At 48.7% G+C, this 14,499-nt stretch overlaps 1 protein-coding gene across 4 annotated transcripts in view; it reads left to right on the top strand.

The window, feature by feature from the left end:
* Positions 1-12,449, top strand: part of LOC144724400 (ubiquitin carboxyl-terminal hydrolase 54-like) — a 48,420-nt gene extending 35,971 nt beyond the window's left edge. Inside the window, exons 14-21 of one of the 4 annotated variants that reach the window (XR_013586473.1) lie at positions 2,128-2,250; positions 2,860-3,209; positions 3,463-4,660; positions 5,358-5,524; positions 6,744-6,917; positions 8,438-8,609; positions 8,962-9,044; positions 9,757-9,881. Coding sequence is in view for 3 of the 4 variants with exons in the window: in XM_078603489.1 (XP_078459615.1) it covers positions 2,128-2,250; positions 2,860-3,209; positions 3,463-4,660; positions 5,358-5,524; positions 6,744-6,917; positions 8,438-8,609; positions 9,757-11,408 (3,836 nt within the window). In the remaining variant the exon portion in view is untranslated. Of the gene's footprint in view, positions 1-2,127; positions 2,251-2,859; positions 3,210-3,462; positions 4,661-5,357; positions 5,525-6,743; positions 6,918-8,437; positions 8,610-8,961 lie in introns of all 4 variants that reach the window. The other 3 variants (XM_078603489.1, XM_078603491.1, XM_078603490.1) reach the window with 3 other exon arrangements.
* Positions 12,450-14,499: the final 2,050 nt, after the last annotated feature.

The following is a 14,499-nucleotide window of genomic DNA, read 5'->3' as shown; positions in this document are numbered from 1 at the left end:
CACGGAGCCAGAGAAACTCCTGCTTTCACTGCCGCTGTTAGGGCACGCTTAATACGTGTGCTCTCTTACCTCGTGGGTCAACCCAAGATAGACGTAACATATTATATTCTCCTCCGCCAACAGCTGTCTTGTCAGCATGCGGGTAATTTGTTGCAGTGTGCAAATTATGCAGTACACATTTTTTTAGTTTCATATTTATAAAGACAGCCTCTGTGTGTATGCAAAAAACAGCATTTCCTGAAGTCCATTATCGTCCCATTGCCTTAGGTCACCATCAAAATACTTTTGAACATCTTGTGAACAACTAAGCAGTGATGCAGTGAGAGACAACTTTGGATTAGTTTGATCCCAATTAGGACTCGTCTGCACAGTAGTCACCAATGCTCACTGCATCGAAGTCTGCCTTTTGAAAACCTTGTCATAATGGGGTTTTTATAATTTAAAGATTTGAATATTGCAACAATGAAGCAAAGTGTGGAGTCGCGAGTCAGACCATCAGCCACGTGATCTAACACTGCACGTGTCGCCGATGCGCCGGCTATATCACTGATATTTACCAAACCTCCACAGAGGCTATTGAATGGCTTCGTAACCTCGATGCGCACACGTACGTAATGTTACAAATTTCACCTCGTCATGCGAAAGAAGAATTGCAACAGACTTTTGAGTTGAGTAGTGAGGGCACTGGTAGATGTCTTGGCGCGGGCTTATTCAGCCGTATACTCTCTAGCATAAGTATGCATGAGCAATTCAATTCAAAAACAATTTTAATTGTCATGATTGTTAGGGTGGCGATTCTGTTTAATAATAGATTCTGTTTCAACTCGTATTGTTGAATTCATGTTGTTTCTCGTTTGTTTTGTCTCGTACAATTTTGTTCGCTCCGTTAGCGTGGCGTAAGCATACACTTGCCATAAACAGTGGGTAATGTGTGTGTACATGCACGATTTGCTGTATGTATAGTTGGGATGAGAATCGATTTTAAGTGAAAGATTTGCATCGATATGTCAAGTTCGAATACAAATGTATGAAAATATTGTGTTGTGCCTGCTAATTCTGACCAGTTTTAGGAACAAAATAAAAAAATGTTGTACATGCTCGTATATTTTGCATTGTTGTATAATTAGTTAACAGATGGGGCTTCAAAAAATAAGTCTAGCTTTAGTTTGCTGTCATCTTGTAAGCTTTATTTTCTCATATGGAGCCTTCTTGTATATTTATCCTCCTTTTAATTGCGATGTTTCCCAGTTCTCTCGGCATTTAAAATAGAAGTATTTATCCTACCACTCGTTCTGTCATCAAGTGGGCTATTACAGAGGGCTGCTCGATATCCAACACTGCCTCGCTTTCCTCCCGACATTTTTGGCAGATCGCCCTGGTATGCGTGTAGACCATGACGATATGCACAGCTGTAAAATACTCGCAGCTGAACATTTAGTCACAGTTGCTTGTCTCGCTTGGAGAGGGGCAGCGAACCGGGTTGGTTCTACTTTTCGCGATAAAATAACTAACACCAAATTTCGGCACCGCACACTTGCTGTGTACGTCGACTTCACGAGCAGAGAGAGCCGGGTGGATCGAAAGGCTGCCTCTCGCTGCCTAACTCGCGGAGGAATTCGATTCGAGCCGCTTGCGTTCGAATCCCACAATGTACAAGCGTGTTGGACTCGACAAAGAAAATGTGTTCTTTGGAGGAGACGAGCGGTCGGTGCGATCCAGTGCTTCGTAACCACTGGGACAATGTTTAGACCATTGCCTGCGTATCGATCGTTCAATGTTAATGTGCAGCTTTATTGAGGGACTGCTGCGCGGCGTTATCTTGGTGTGGGTCTGGGACTGTTTTGCTGCTGTATTTGCTGCCTTGCCCATTCTTGATCAATCGGACTCATTTAAAGAATGCATGCATTATTTATTTATATTTAGTGCCTTGCTTACCATTTTCTCTATTTTGCACTGCTATCGTTTTGTATTATTTGTTGTGGCAACTCGCTGACCTGCCCCATACTGGACATCTGTGCAAAAGAGCTTCACAGCTCATCGGATTCTTGTTGCAGTCTAAATAAAGATTCTTATCTTCTGATCTGACGCATCCCCACCCCCTGCTCCTCGCTGCCTGGTCGCCCACAGACGCGCGAGACCGAACGACCACTGCGCTGCTGGCGGAGTCGAAGGCCCTGCAGGAGCAGTCGGAGCTCCTGGAGCGCGAGGGAGACCACGCCGCCGCGCTCTGCCACTGCAACGAGGCGATCGGTGAGACGGCAGGCGGCAGGCAGCCTTCACTTCTTTAGCGGTTTTCTATGTTAGTCATAGTCTGAGTCGGTGATTCAGCGATTGACTCGTAATTGTTTGATTGCATATCCCCTCCCACACCCCCCTTTGCAATGTTATCAGTTCAGCCAAACAGTTTAACTCTTACATATCTAGTCAATTACCATTTGCTGCAGGACATTGTGATGTCTAATAATGTAACTAAACCATCTTAGATTCCACGTGTCAGTTTTACTGTCATTCGATGAACATGACTTTCTGTGGCAGAGCAAGTGGGGACGTTCTGCCCTGCGTGTGAAACAGAGGTCACGTTGAAGGGAAACTCACGAGGGAGCTCTGCGGGATCCACTTCTGTGGGTTCTCCTCGGAGGGTCGCACTGCTCTGCGAGTGCTCCGAATGGATTTCTCGTTTCATAACATGACACCGAGAAAGCCCGATTGGGATATACTTTAGAAAATGTATTTGTTTTAACTCCCTTGTTATGAAAGCCCTTCAGCCGGTGTGTGCATTTGTGGGGAGGCGGCATTTTCACAGCCTTCTCATTTTTGTGTGTGTGTGCTCATGTTCGCACAACACGTGAATCCGCGCAGCCAAGCTGAAGCAGGTGACAGCCAAGGGCGAGGAGAGAACGCGGGCGCTGGTGCAGCTGAGGCAGCGTGAGTGCGCCGAGCGCGCGCGCCACCTGCACGCCGCCCTCTCGTCGCCAAGGGAGCCAGTGCCACCACCAATGCCAGCGCCATCTACAGCGCCGTCGTCGTCAAGAAAACAAGAACCCTGGGCACCCCCTGCCATCACCGTCACCACGGCCACCCCGCTACCTACGCCCACACAGCAGCAGCAGCCGGCGCCGCCTCCGCCTCCAAAACCCGAGCGGCTGTCGCCCGTCCCTCCTCCCGAGCAACCCCGGCAGCAGCCGCAGCGTGTGGATCAAAGCGCGCCCGTACGTGTACCGTGTTCTTTGTCGCGTTCCGTACACGCAAGTGGGAAATTTGTTATCCACTTTGGGCATTGAGTCGCTTTGTCCTGTTTCGCGATGCTGTTTCTATTACGTGCGAGTCGGGATCCTTAATTAGTTTGAACAAGATGAGATTTGCTCTGGTTGTATGCGTTGTCTTGTCATTACCCAAGTGATGCTGTGTCATGTGCGTTGTAACGCTTGATGGAATAAGTCAACTCGTATGTGCCCCGTGCAGAGTGAGGAGCCTCGGGTGAGCGATGAACAAAGCGTCTTCGCCGAAGCCCAGAATCTTCCACCAGGAGCCGAGCGTTTATCTCCAAGGGCCCATTACTCAGCCGGCGATGATTGGCAATCTCTCGAGTCGCCTCGTCTTGACGATCGGAATTGGCAGCCCAAGGAAGTTGCTGAAAATGCTCGTGAGCCTTCCCCCAAGCAGCCCTCTCCAAACCCCATGAGCTTCTTGGAGCAAGGAAGGCAAACCTTTTCCATCGAGTCACACTGTGCACCAGCAGCCGAAACGTCGTGGAGTAAACCTGGCCTCCAGGCACAAGGGGAACAGCCTTCGGGTTCAATACACGATAACCAAAACCTACCGGCAAAAGCATTGCCTGATAGAATCCCTCCAAAGCCTCCACCCAAGCCTACCAAGACCAACAGCGTCATGTCATTTCTGTCGAACATTGCTGCTGACTTGCCAAGAAAGTCCGATTCGGAGAAGGCCGCTGCATCGACGGTGGAAAGCTCGCACAATCGGATGCAGAAACCCCCGCCTCAGGAGCATCTCCATCCGCCGCTTGCCCCCAAACCGTCTGCGGAGAAAACACCGCCGTCATTGCTGCAGAAGGAGGAGGGTGGAATGGAGCAGCCCCCGGAGAGCGCTCCGCCCCAGAAGTCCAAGAAAACGAGCAAGTGGGAGGCGCTGTTTGGGAAGCTCGGCAACGAGAAGGAGCAGGAGATGAGGAAGCAGCGTGAGATGGAGCTGGACTCGGTGCGGGCCCGCACCGCCGAGGTGCCCGACTCGCAGAGCACGCCGAGCGCAGCGACGGCACAACCCGGCAGAGACGGGCCCAGCAGTAGCGGCGGCAATAACTGGAGCAGTAGCAGCAGCAGCAGCGGTGCCGTGAATGCCCCCAGCAGACCTGTCGCGCAACCGAGAGAACCGGAGAGAAATGAGCCGGAGGACGAGCATAGCCCCGGGGAGCTCGGAGCCACGGGCGAGCGGCGGGCTGAGCGGGTATCGGCGCGACAGTGGACCGTGCCGGAACACTTTGTTTGGGAGGAGTACGATTCCGGCATGGACACGGGGAGGGCAGCAACGTCCCCACAAAGTGAGGCATATGGTGCAAGTCCCAGAGAAGGAGGCTTTAATTGGCCACCTGCTGTGCAGAGGACGGCCAATAGGGATGTGCCAGAAGAGGGTGGCAACCAAACAGGTACTTAGAATGTTCTGTGTCGTCTCTGTTTATAAGTTTAGATTTTTCACTCCTCCAGTTCCAGTTTGGTAAACCCAAGTTTACAATGAAAAAGAGAATGATGGTCTCAATGTCTCTCTTGCAAAAGAGGCTATTTTGTTTCATGCATCTCAATGGGGTTATTGTAACTCCTGGTGAAATAAAGGATACCAATTGACTAATGGGGTATCACTTCATCATGAATACAATTTGAAAATGACTACTAAATACCATTCTGCCTTTATGACAGTAATGCAGTTATGTACATACGTAAGAGTGTTTGGGCTTGAACACTTGCGTTGGCATTAGTATAAAAGCGAAAGCCGTTTTGCCTTATGACTCGTTCATGATTTCAAAATATTAAACCAAATTACGTAGTAGAAAAAAAAGTGTTCACCTATTAGGCATTGTTAACATACATTTATTAACTTTTTGTTCCGAGGCCTATTTCATTGAGCATCCAGGTTGGAAGGGTGGACCGGTGGACTAATGTGCACGCATGCATGCATTCACGATTCCTCGACATCATATTTACCACGGCTGGAGTTGCCTTGACCTCAAAATCCTGTGGTTACCGTGAATTTAACGCGGTTGTTTCGTTCAACGGCGGTTACAAACCACATCCACCTTCGTGATAAAAACGGAGCCCCCCCCCCCCCGACCGCTCTTGTCGCCATAGTGGGCATGTCGGCGATGGCCACGGCTCGGCAGCTGCACCCCCCGGGCTTCTCGGACCGCAGCCCGTCATCGACTCGCGGGCAACCGCATGCTCCGACAGCCGAGCCGGAGAGAAGGAGACCGCCACCCGCTACGGAGCCTCGCACGGTGCTGCCTCCGCGGGGGGTGGTGAGTGTCTCCCCACGACGACGGGACGGGACGGATCGCTTTGTTGGTTCTGTTGAGAGCGCCAACGTCCCGTTATCTTAAGTACTCAACTGGCTTATTCGTTTGCCTTTGCGAGTAAACGGGCTTGCATTGTCAGTGGTTGGGCAAAATCTCATGGGAGGCGAGGATGAGCTGGGATTGGTGACATCATCGGCATTTCGACTTGGAATATCTTGCTGAATTCTGTGGATTAGAGATTCGTCATTAGAAACCTCATTCATGTTTACCAACCGATATTCACGTGTGTGTGTGTATTTAGCACGTGTTACTTATTGCATTTCCTTGTACAGGCTGTAAACTGCATGTAATTTATATTTAACATTTGAATCGCGATTGACTGCGTATGCGTGAACTTTAAGCTTCGAGAAAGTTTAGAAAGGGTTTTTGTTTTGACTTGTGTTGTGAATTTCCAATCCTGTTTTCAGCTTCATGATAACCATTCACAAATCTCGCATAGCAGTGCGTTCCGCGTGTCGGAGGATGGTCAGCAGAAGAGTTGTATTTCAGGACATGAAATAACTTTTTACCCTTAGCACAGTAGAATGTGCACTTTCCCATTCATTAGATTGTCACGTGACAGTAAAACTGAAATTTGTATTTCTAAGAGTTTTTTTTGTTACAAAGTTCAAAGCAAAATTCAATATCATGGGTTTTTTGTGTACATATATTGGTAACCGGGTAAAGGTCACCAACACCTGAAAAGCCAGTATAATTACGAGCTACGACTGCATGCATTCAAACCTATTATCTCAGCATTGTTGCTTCAGTTCTCTAACCTCTGAGCCACTTGGATACCTCTGAAAAAGTTATTCATATTTAGGTTCATGGGAATCAAACAAATATTGATGGAGTGATATTAAAAAGAATGTCATATATCTTACTTCACATGCTTGAATTGTGAGCGAGCGCGTTTTCAAGTGCAGTCCTTTTAAAGCACTTGCTGTGCAGTTTTCCACATCGACCAATCTCCTACTTTCACAAATGGACCGCTTATCAGTTGTCGGTTCTGAGTTGGGGTAAATATATCACCCGGGCGCCTGCGTCAGGGAAAGCTGGAGGCATCGGGCGGGTGGGTGGGGCGCGGTGGCCTATTTCAATAATGTTGCTTCGGGGGTGGGCGGTGGGGGTTGGGCGCTGGTTGGCACTAACCTGCGGGTGACTTTGCTTGGCGCACGTGCAGCTGCAGCAGCAGCAGCCGCCGCCCGGGCACTCCGCGGTCGACGGCAGCGGTGGCCGCCTGCGGGAGCAGCAGGACGATTCCTACGCCGCCGAGAATCTCCGCAAACTCTCGCTGCACTTCCACAGCAGGCCACCAGCCGACGGGCAGCCCACACCTCGCCACGTCGCCAGCCCGGTGTGTGTTTGGTGGGGGGGGCGGTCTCGGCTTGTTTATCGTGACGCCGCAGCCGGGTGGCCGAGTGGCGGGCAGTTGGCATGGCCGCCATTGAGTCTATTTGCGCAGGTATTTTCTTTGGGGGAATAACCAACTTGGGGCTCCCAGATACAAAGTGTTAACGTTAGTTCTAGATTTGAAGCTTTCGTGACTGCAAGGATTCATATTCTGAGGTTTTTTTCGGTAAAGTCACGTAGGTAAAACATTAAAATTAATAAAAATAAAATAAAATTATTTTATTTTACTTTTTTTCGGTAAAGTCACGTAGGTAAAACATTAAAATTAATAAAAGTAAAATAAAATAAAATTATTTTATTTTACTAATAAAATAAAATTATTTTATTTTACTTTTATTAATTTTAATGTTATTTTACTAATAAAATAAAATTATTTTATTTTACTTTTATTAATTTTAATGTTTTACCTACGTGACTTTACCGAAAAAAACCTACGTGACTTACCGAAAAAACCTAAGAATATGTTAACGTTAGTTCAGGGCCATGTGATCGATCCTGTGTACAATTCGTGCCTCTGGATCTTGATGATTAATTGAACCACCGACGGGCAGTAAATCATATCTATTAGTTATACTGCCTTGGAGTTATCTAGTTTAAATAACGAAGGTGGAGAGTTTTTCATATTTGCTTGGACACCACTGACAAACCATTGCATTTAATTTGAATTTTATTACCAAATAATATGTTTAGCTCAAGTAGGCAATTCATTGTGTTCTGGTGTTACCCCAATTTTATATTACTCAAACAGACACAAATTTTTTTTTTATCGTCCTAAGTTTTTTCCTGTCTAGTGATTGGAAATGTGGCAGTGATTGATTGCCGAACAGTCTTGTGGTGGAAATGTTCGTGAATAAAATGTCACCCATTGCCTTAATGGCACGGGCTTTTGTTGCTCTGTGTTTTTATTGGTGGCGATGATCAAACTCCAATCATTTGCAAAGCGGAGTTTGCTCTAATCAATCTCCCCAGAGAGTAATAAAGGGTTTTAAGGAGGCACCATTCGTTAAAATACATTTTAAAAGAAAAAAAGTTATTTCTAAATGCACTGCTTGTGGGTCTATTATTTCTGTAAAACCTGTTTTCATGTATTCATCTTATACATTTATGCCGTTATAATTATTCTAAAAAAACGCCCTTCCTTGGTGTTTCATTTTACATGGGTGGTGCTTGATACATTATGTTAATTCAAATCGAGTATTTTTGTGTGTGGTTGGGAAAGTGGAGTTGTCAGAGAAAAAACCCATATAGAGATAACTTAAAACCCTCAACTAGATCCGTAACTCCACTTCCACATGCTGCCAGGCCACCTCATTGCCAATACTCAATCCACAAATCCTGTCTGCAAATCTTTGCACCTAATGGTTAACTGCGGTATCTTATCACTGCACGCCGTTGCATCATCTCTTTAAACCCAATGGGTCGCTGCCGCCCGTTGACGACCTTTGCCCCCGTCCCTTGGCGCAGGTCAAACCGCAGGGCCCCGGTGGCTCGCGTGACCTTGCCGGTGGCGCGGCGAGCAGACCCGCGGGGCCGGGCATGGCTCACCGGATGGTGCCGGCAGACGACGGCGCTTCCGCTGGGCAGCGCTTGCACGTCCTGCCGGCGCAGTGGGAGGCGCCTCGCGATAGAGTCCCAGGTAGGTGGAATCCGCCGGTCGCGTCGACTCTTAATAAACCCAACGTGCCCTTGTCGTTGCGGAGGTGTGAACGGCACATTCGATTCAGGCGGTATAGACGTGCATGCAGTTTGCACGTATCTCTGTTCAAAATCGAATGTTAGTAAACTGTCGTGTGTGTGCGTCAAACTCTTCTTAACTGTTACATCATTGCATGCCTCTTTCTTGATAAACTTTTTGTTATTAGAGCTAGTGCACTGTTACTTGTAAGCCCACCCTTTGCATGCGAGGTTTTTTTGTCATTTACGTGCTCTCGTGCCTTGTTAGTAAACCAATTGCGATGTTTTGTTATTGAAAACACTTCACACTGAAGGGCAAGCGCAGAGGAGCATGGTAAACCCATAGTTTTCAACCACTGGAGCTGCTGGCTAGCTACCGGCGCTGCAAATTCGTCAGGTGTGGTAAAGTCTGTACATTGAGCCTCTAACAGATTGTGCTTTACGATGCATGTGCATTGCTTGTGGTGGTGGTGGCGGTGATTGAGGTGATGATTCTAATGATGGGGGTGATAACAATGAGAGCCGTTTATGGCATCAGTAATGGTGGTTACAGTACGCTAGTGACGGTGATCGAAATAATTAAATTTGGATCCAGAATATTTTCTCAGGATGGAGAACTACTAACCGATGGGATTGTTCATGTTCTCATTCACAATCGATTGCTGTTGTGCATCTAATCCTCAAGAAAATATGAATCTCAAATGTTTTACGAGGATCCAGCAATGATCTGGAGGATCATTCGTTTGCTTATTCTCAATGCGTCCATGAATGCCAAATCCTGAAACAGTAGTGGGCCTGGTTCACATTTTTGCAAATTTTCCCCTCTGTAGGTTTTATGGCGTAAAATGTCTCTCCATCGCAATGGCTCAACAAAGCAAATTTTGGTTCCATTTTGTCAAGATGTGAATCTGGCCCAAAGTGTTTATTAAAATTGTGAAACAATTCAATTCTCTGTGTGTTCATCGATCTTAATATACATACATATATTGAAAATATATAAATAAAAAGGTACTGGTTTATAATGGGTACCGGCTGTACTACGTCCTCGTACCCAACTGATGCATCTGGGTTTTTAACGAGCGCACGTACATTCATCTGACTCTGCGCAGACAGTAACGAGGATCGCAGAGCGCCACATGGGGGTCGCCATGCCTTGCCCGAAGACACGCTTCCCGCCGGGCCGCTGAGCCACGACACGTGGATGCCGGACGTCAACGTCGACCGCTCCCCTGCCAAGCGCTCCCTCTCCACCCCAGTGCTGTCGCCCACCGCCGATGACGTGGGAGCGTACGGCGTGACGTACACGCAGGAAGGCGGCGCGTCTCACGCTTACGATTACGCGCCTCGGGCTTCGCCGGGCGGCGGCGGCGGGGGCGGTCGTGTTCCTCCATCGTTGGCCGGCTATGGCAACGTGCGTGCCGCCCCCCCGGGTAGGGAGGGACAGGCACCGCGCTCGGCCGTCCCGTTTGTCCCGCACAGCGAGTCTCTGCCAGGGAGAATGAGCGCGAACCACGCAGACAACTACGCCGACTACCGGCAGCAGCCGCCGAGCCAGCGGGCGGGCCCGGGGGGGGAGGCAAGCACGCAGCCCTCGCCGACGTACAGTGTCGGGCGCGTGTCGCAGGTGCGCCCCGTCGACGCCGCCGAGATGCGCGCCCGTGTCCTCGACCACTACTACGCCACGCGCACACTGGGGCGCGGCTCTCGCCAGGTGCCTCCGTCACCCACGCAGGCGCATGGGCGCATCTACGAGTACGATGACTCCCCCCCGCAGGCTTCCCCCACGTCGCCGTGCAGCCTCGGCGGAGTCTCGCCCAGGGCCTGGCGCGGGGAGTTTGCCTACCCCGGCAGGGACGTCGTGCACGTCGGTGGCCAGGCCCAGCAGAAAGTGCCGGGGCAAGCAATGTCGGGCCGCGGGGGATTCACCGATGGTTCGGAGTGGTCGACGGCGGTTGTGCGTTCACGGCAAGACGTCCCTCCAAGCTCCGCACGTTTAGAGTTGCCGCACCACGGTTATAACAACACCAGCAGCAGCACCCTCCCGCGCAGCATTCCGCAGACTCCATCCAGGCAGGACATGCGACTGGAGGCCAGGTCTCTGCCGCGTGAGGTAGCCTCGTCCCTAAGCCTCTCCTCGCTTCTTCTAAACAACCACCACCAGCGCCAGCAATACAAGCATCAGCAGCCCCAGCCCTCGACGCGGAGCCCCTCGCTTGGTGCGCATGCCCTCGCTGTGCTGGAGAGGAGAAGCCGCGAGCAGCAGCTCGTGGCCCGGCGTGAAGTGCCCCCGAGTGGCAAGCCGCTTGTCCTGTCACCCACTGACGGTTTGGCACGCGGCCCCGGGCGAATGGACGTGCCCCCCGACCGGGAGTCGCTCCTGATGTCGCCGCTCGCCGATTTCCCCAGGAGCTGGCGGTTGCCGGCACGCGTGGACGTGCCTCCGGACGAGGACTCTCTCCGTGCGCTCGCGGCGACGTCATCGCCCCCCGTACAGCCGCGCTACGCCGAGCTGGGCCACAGGCACCCGGCGTTTTCGTACGATGAGGAGTGGGCGCGAGTGTCGGCCACACTGCCATCGCGTGGACGGCGAAACGCGTCGGATAGCGGCGCTTACGCCGATACGGTTTCCTACGCCGACCCTTACGCGTACTCTGGCCCGGCCAGTGCCGGTGCTGCCGAATTCCGGCAAGGTGTCATGCCGGGATCGCTGTCCTCGGCCAGCCTGATTGAGTCCGCCAAGCTTGCCTACCCACGTCGCTGAAAGGCACAGCGCAGCAGCCTTTTGGGTTGTGCTTAATACACAATTCAATGTTTTTTCATTGCTTTGGCTTTGTTACATTTTCGAGCCCAAGTCGCTTCCTGTAATAGGATTCAACTTGGTTTGGCAGTGCGCGTGCATTTCATTTATCTGAATTGGCCAACTTCCGCCACAAAAACTGCTGGCCTTGTCAAAGATAATGTAACCTATTGCAAGTTTCTGTTCATGATGATGCCACTTCATGTGCTGTGCACATTTCCGTGGCTTCCTGATGTTACCCTTTACGTTGCAAAGTTCCATTGAAATGTCAGTAGTGGGAAGATTCTTTTCCAGTTTTTGAGGCTGCCTTACTCTGTTGAATCCTCATTTGGATGTATTACTTTGATTTGCTTTGTAAACTAATGTGGTTTTCCGAATGCTGCGCTCCATTGAATAGAATGCCGTAGTTTTCCTACCACAACATTTACAAACACTATGAATACCATGCTGCCCTCATTACTGTTGCGAAATGCAAAATCCACTACGTGTCACGTTGGAGTGGTCGGCTGTTTAAAGGAGAGTTGTGGTCACTTTGTTTCGTACGGTTTTACGTTTTTTTACACTTACTTTTTGATGGGTGTTAGCATGTAATACTGTATTTTCTATGTACATCTCCAAACAATATTTTTACATTGGCGTATATGAAATGTATTGCATACACGTAAAGCTTAATATGCTGATTATTAGTGAGCTTCATTTTCAGCAACGTAGCAGAGTGTTTACGAAAACTTCTATCTTGTATTTGACTTAGTTGCACAACATTTTTTATGCGCTTTGGTGTCTTGTCAAGGCAAAACTTTTTCAGTATTTCAGCAGCAACAAACAAAACGTGTATGCACGCATACGAGCCAAAGGAAATCGCGTCGTTGATTTAACGGATGCAAGCCTTTATGCAGACTCAAGCGGGATGCAAGTGATGCCGAGGTTCAAACTGTTATCCTGTCATCGCACACAAAAGCCCTGAAGTTGCTGTGTATATTTTTGTCAAATGTCTGTCACCTTGCAGAGGGGGGGGGGGGGGGGCCATGTGGCTGTAATTGTTTTTGTTGTTGTTGTCGTGCAGCCGAGTGACACACCTGAAAACCCAAGTGGAATTGCAATCGTGGATACAGCCCCATTGGGCAATTCGAGTACCACCTTTCAGGTCCACACAATGCCGATGGGCCTTTTAAGTAAGCTCATCCATGCAGGGAGAAATCGGTTCAAGGATCACGTAGCCCAAACATTAAACGGCCCTCATTTCACAGATATCCACTGAGGCCTGTATGGTTCCGGCTTGTCAGACTCACGTGTGCTGCGATGTCACGGTTCTAGTCACATGACCGGCCGAAGCATCGTCTTCCTGTTGGAAGCGCTTTGTTCTGTTTTGTGCTGCGTCTTTAAAAGTGATGATGGTCCTGGTCGCATGTCAACTGAACAGACAGTGAGGGGCACCGGTTCCATATAAATGGCGTTGTTTCACCGTTCTCACGGCTTCAACCGTTTACACACACACACACCCGAGTTCAGCTGTGAATCCACCACAAGTGCCGATGTTGCAGACTGGTGACTTGTTCGCAATGAGGACTTGAAAATAAATGTGCGCGAGTTTAATGGACAATAATAATAGTGGGGTGGGATTGGGGGTGGGGGGTGGGGGAGACGCATTGAAACGACACTCAGGCTTCAGATTGAGATGAAGACTTTCATTGTGATGTAATATCTTTATTCTGTGGAATTCTTGTTCCTTGTTATGTAGATATAATTGTTTTAGATATTTACATGTCAAAAGTTACGTGTACGGATTTGATGATGTGTCAGTTGGCACAAGGTTAGCAAATGGAACATTTACCGGAATTAGCTGAAAATCTGTGGCTATATTGTCAATAATATTACCCGTTGACCACTGTGTGACAAGTTGCTACATTTCTCTGCGTCCACACTGTTTTCTTGTTCCGATAGAACGTTAACGGTCAGCATTCAATTTTGTGAATTTCAATTACACCACTGGAATGAAATGGCTTGTGTGGGATGTGTGTGGGATGTCCAGTCGTTGGTCCTGCGAATGTTCTACGTGCGAGGGAAAAGATTGGCACGCATGGAATGATCACGGCAGTGCGGCCTTTGCACGAAGTGAACGTACGTGATTGCATAAGAGGGAGTTCAAGTGTCAGTGTTGGTTGATCTTGTATTGGTCTGTGATTAAGGGAGTCTTGTATAATTGCGCCGTCTGATGGATGGTCCATATTGATGCTGTTTCGATGCCACAGGATTTATAGACCGAGTGGTTTTACTGCTCATGTTGGGAGGTGTTTTTGTTTGCCCAGCAGCCTTGCGGACACACTGGGAGGGGTGGTGGACAAGGGAATTATTTTAGCAGGCGATTGGAAAGTGGTAAAGTCCACCTTCATTATGCTCATGGTGGAATTGTCGAAAATGATCAGCCAAGTAGTTTAATCTACATATGGGCTATCGAACCTTACACTTCTCAGCCACAACACTGGACCGGCCACTCTGCTTGTGCATTGGTCAGGGTTTGGGCTTTGCCTAAATCCTCTTACTGTGCCGCTTCATTGCTTTGCAACGTTTGTTCATGAAGGCTACATGCTGATTTTACATGGAGGTTTTTGCATCATTCACCACCTCCAACAAACATTTTCTTGGTGCAACACTGATTCGTTGCTAGAATTGGCTCACGGCACGTTTTGCCTGCCCTGAGAAAGATGCTCGTTTGCATGTATTCCCCATTGTAACGTGGGGTATGTTATGTTTTGCAATATATAATTTACTTAAACTGTAATAGTACACGACAATCCCATGCAGCTTTGAAACCAAATACTGGATTAAAGTTTTGTTACCTGCTTTTTTTTGCCCCCTTCATAAATGTTTTCGTATTTTTAGTTAGTATTGTTATAACACCACTGTTTTGTTGCCTATTTTATAAAACATTTTTTAAGTCCTAGTTGCTTTGAGTCGGATATTTTTTGCTATACAATTATTTGAATTGTGCGGTTTACTTTGTGCCGTTTTTTTATAGTCTGAGAAGTGTAACGGCTATAACGTGATGCTGAAACAA

This window comes from Lampetra planeri, chromosome 20 (assembly GCF_965212315.1).
Source record: "Lampetra planeri chromosome 20, kcLamPlan1.2.h2, whole genome shotgun sequence".
NCBI classification, from domain to species: domain Eukaryota; kingdom Metazoa; phylum Chordata; class Hyperoartia; order Petromyzontiformes; family Petromyzontidae; genus Lampetra; species Lampetra planeri.
The sequence above is the reverse complement of the archived record's forward strand: the minus strand, read 5'-3'. Positions and strand labels throughout refer to the sequence as shown.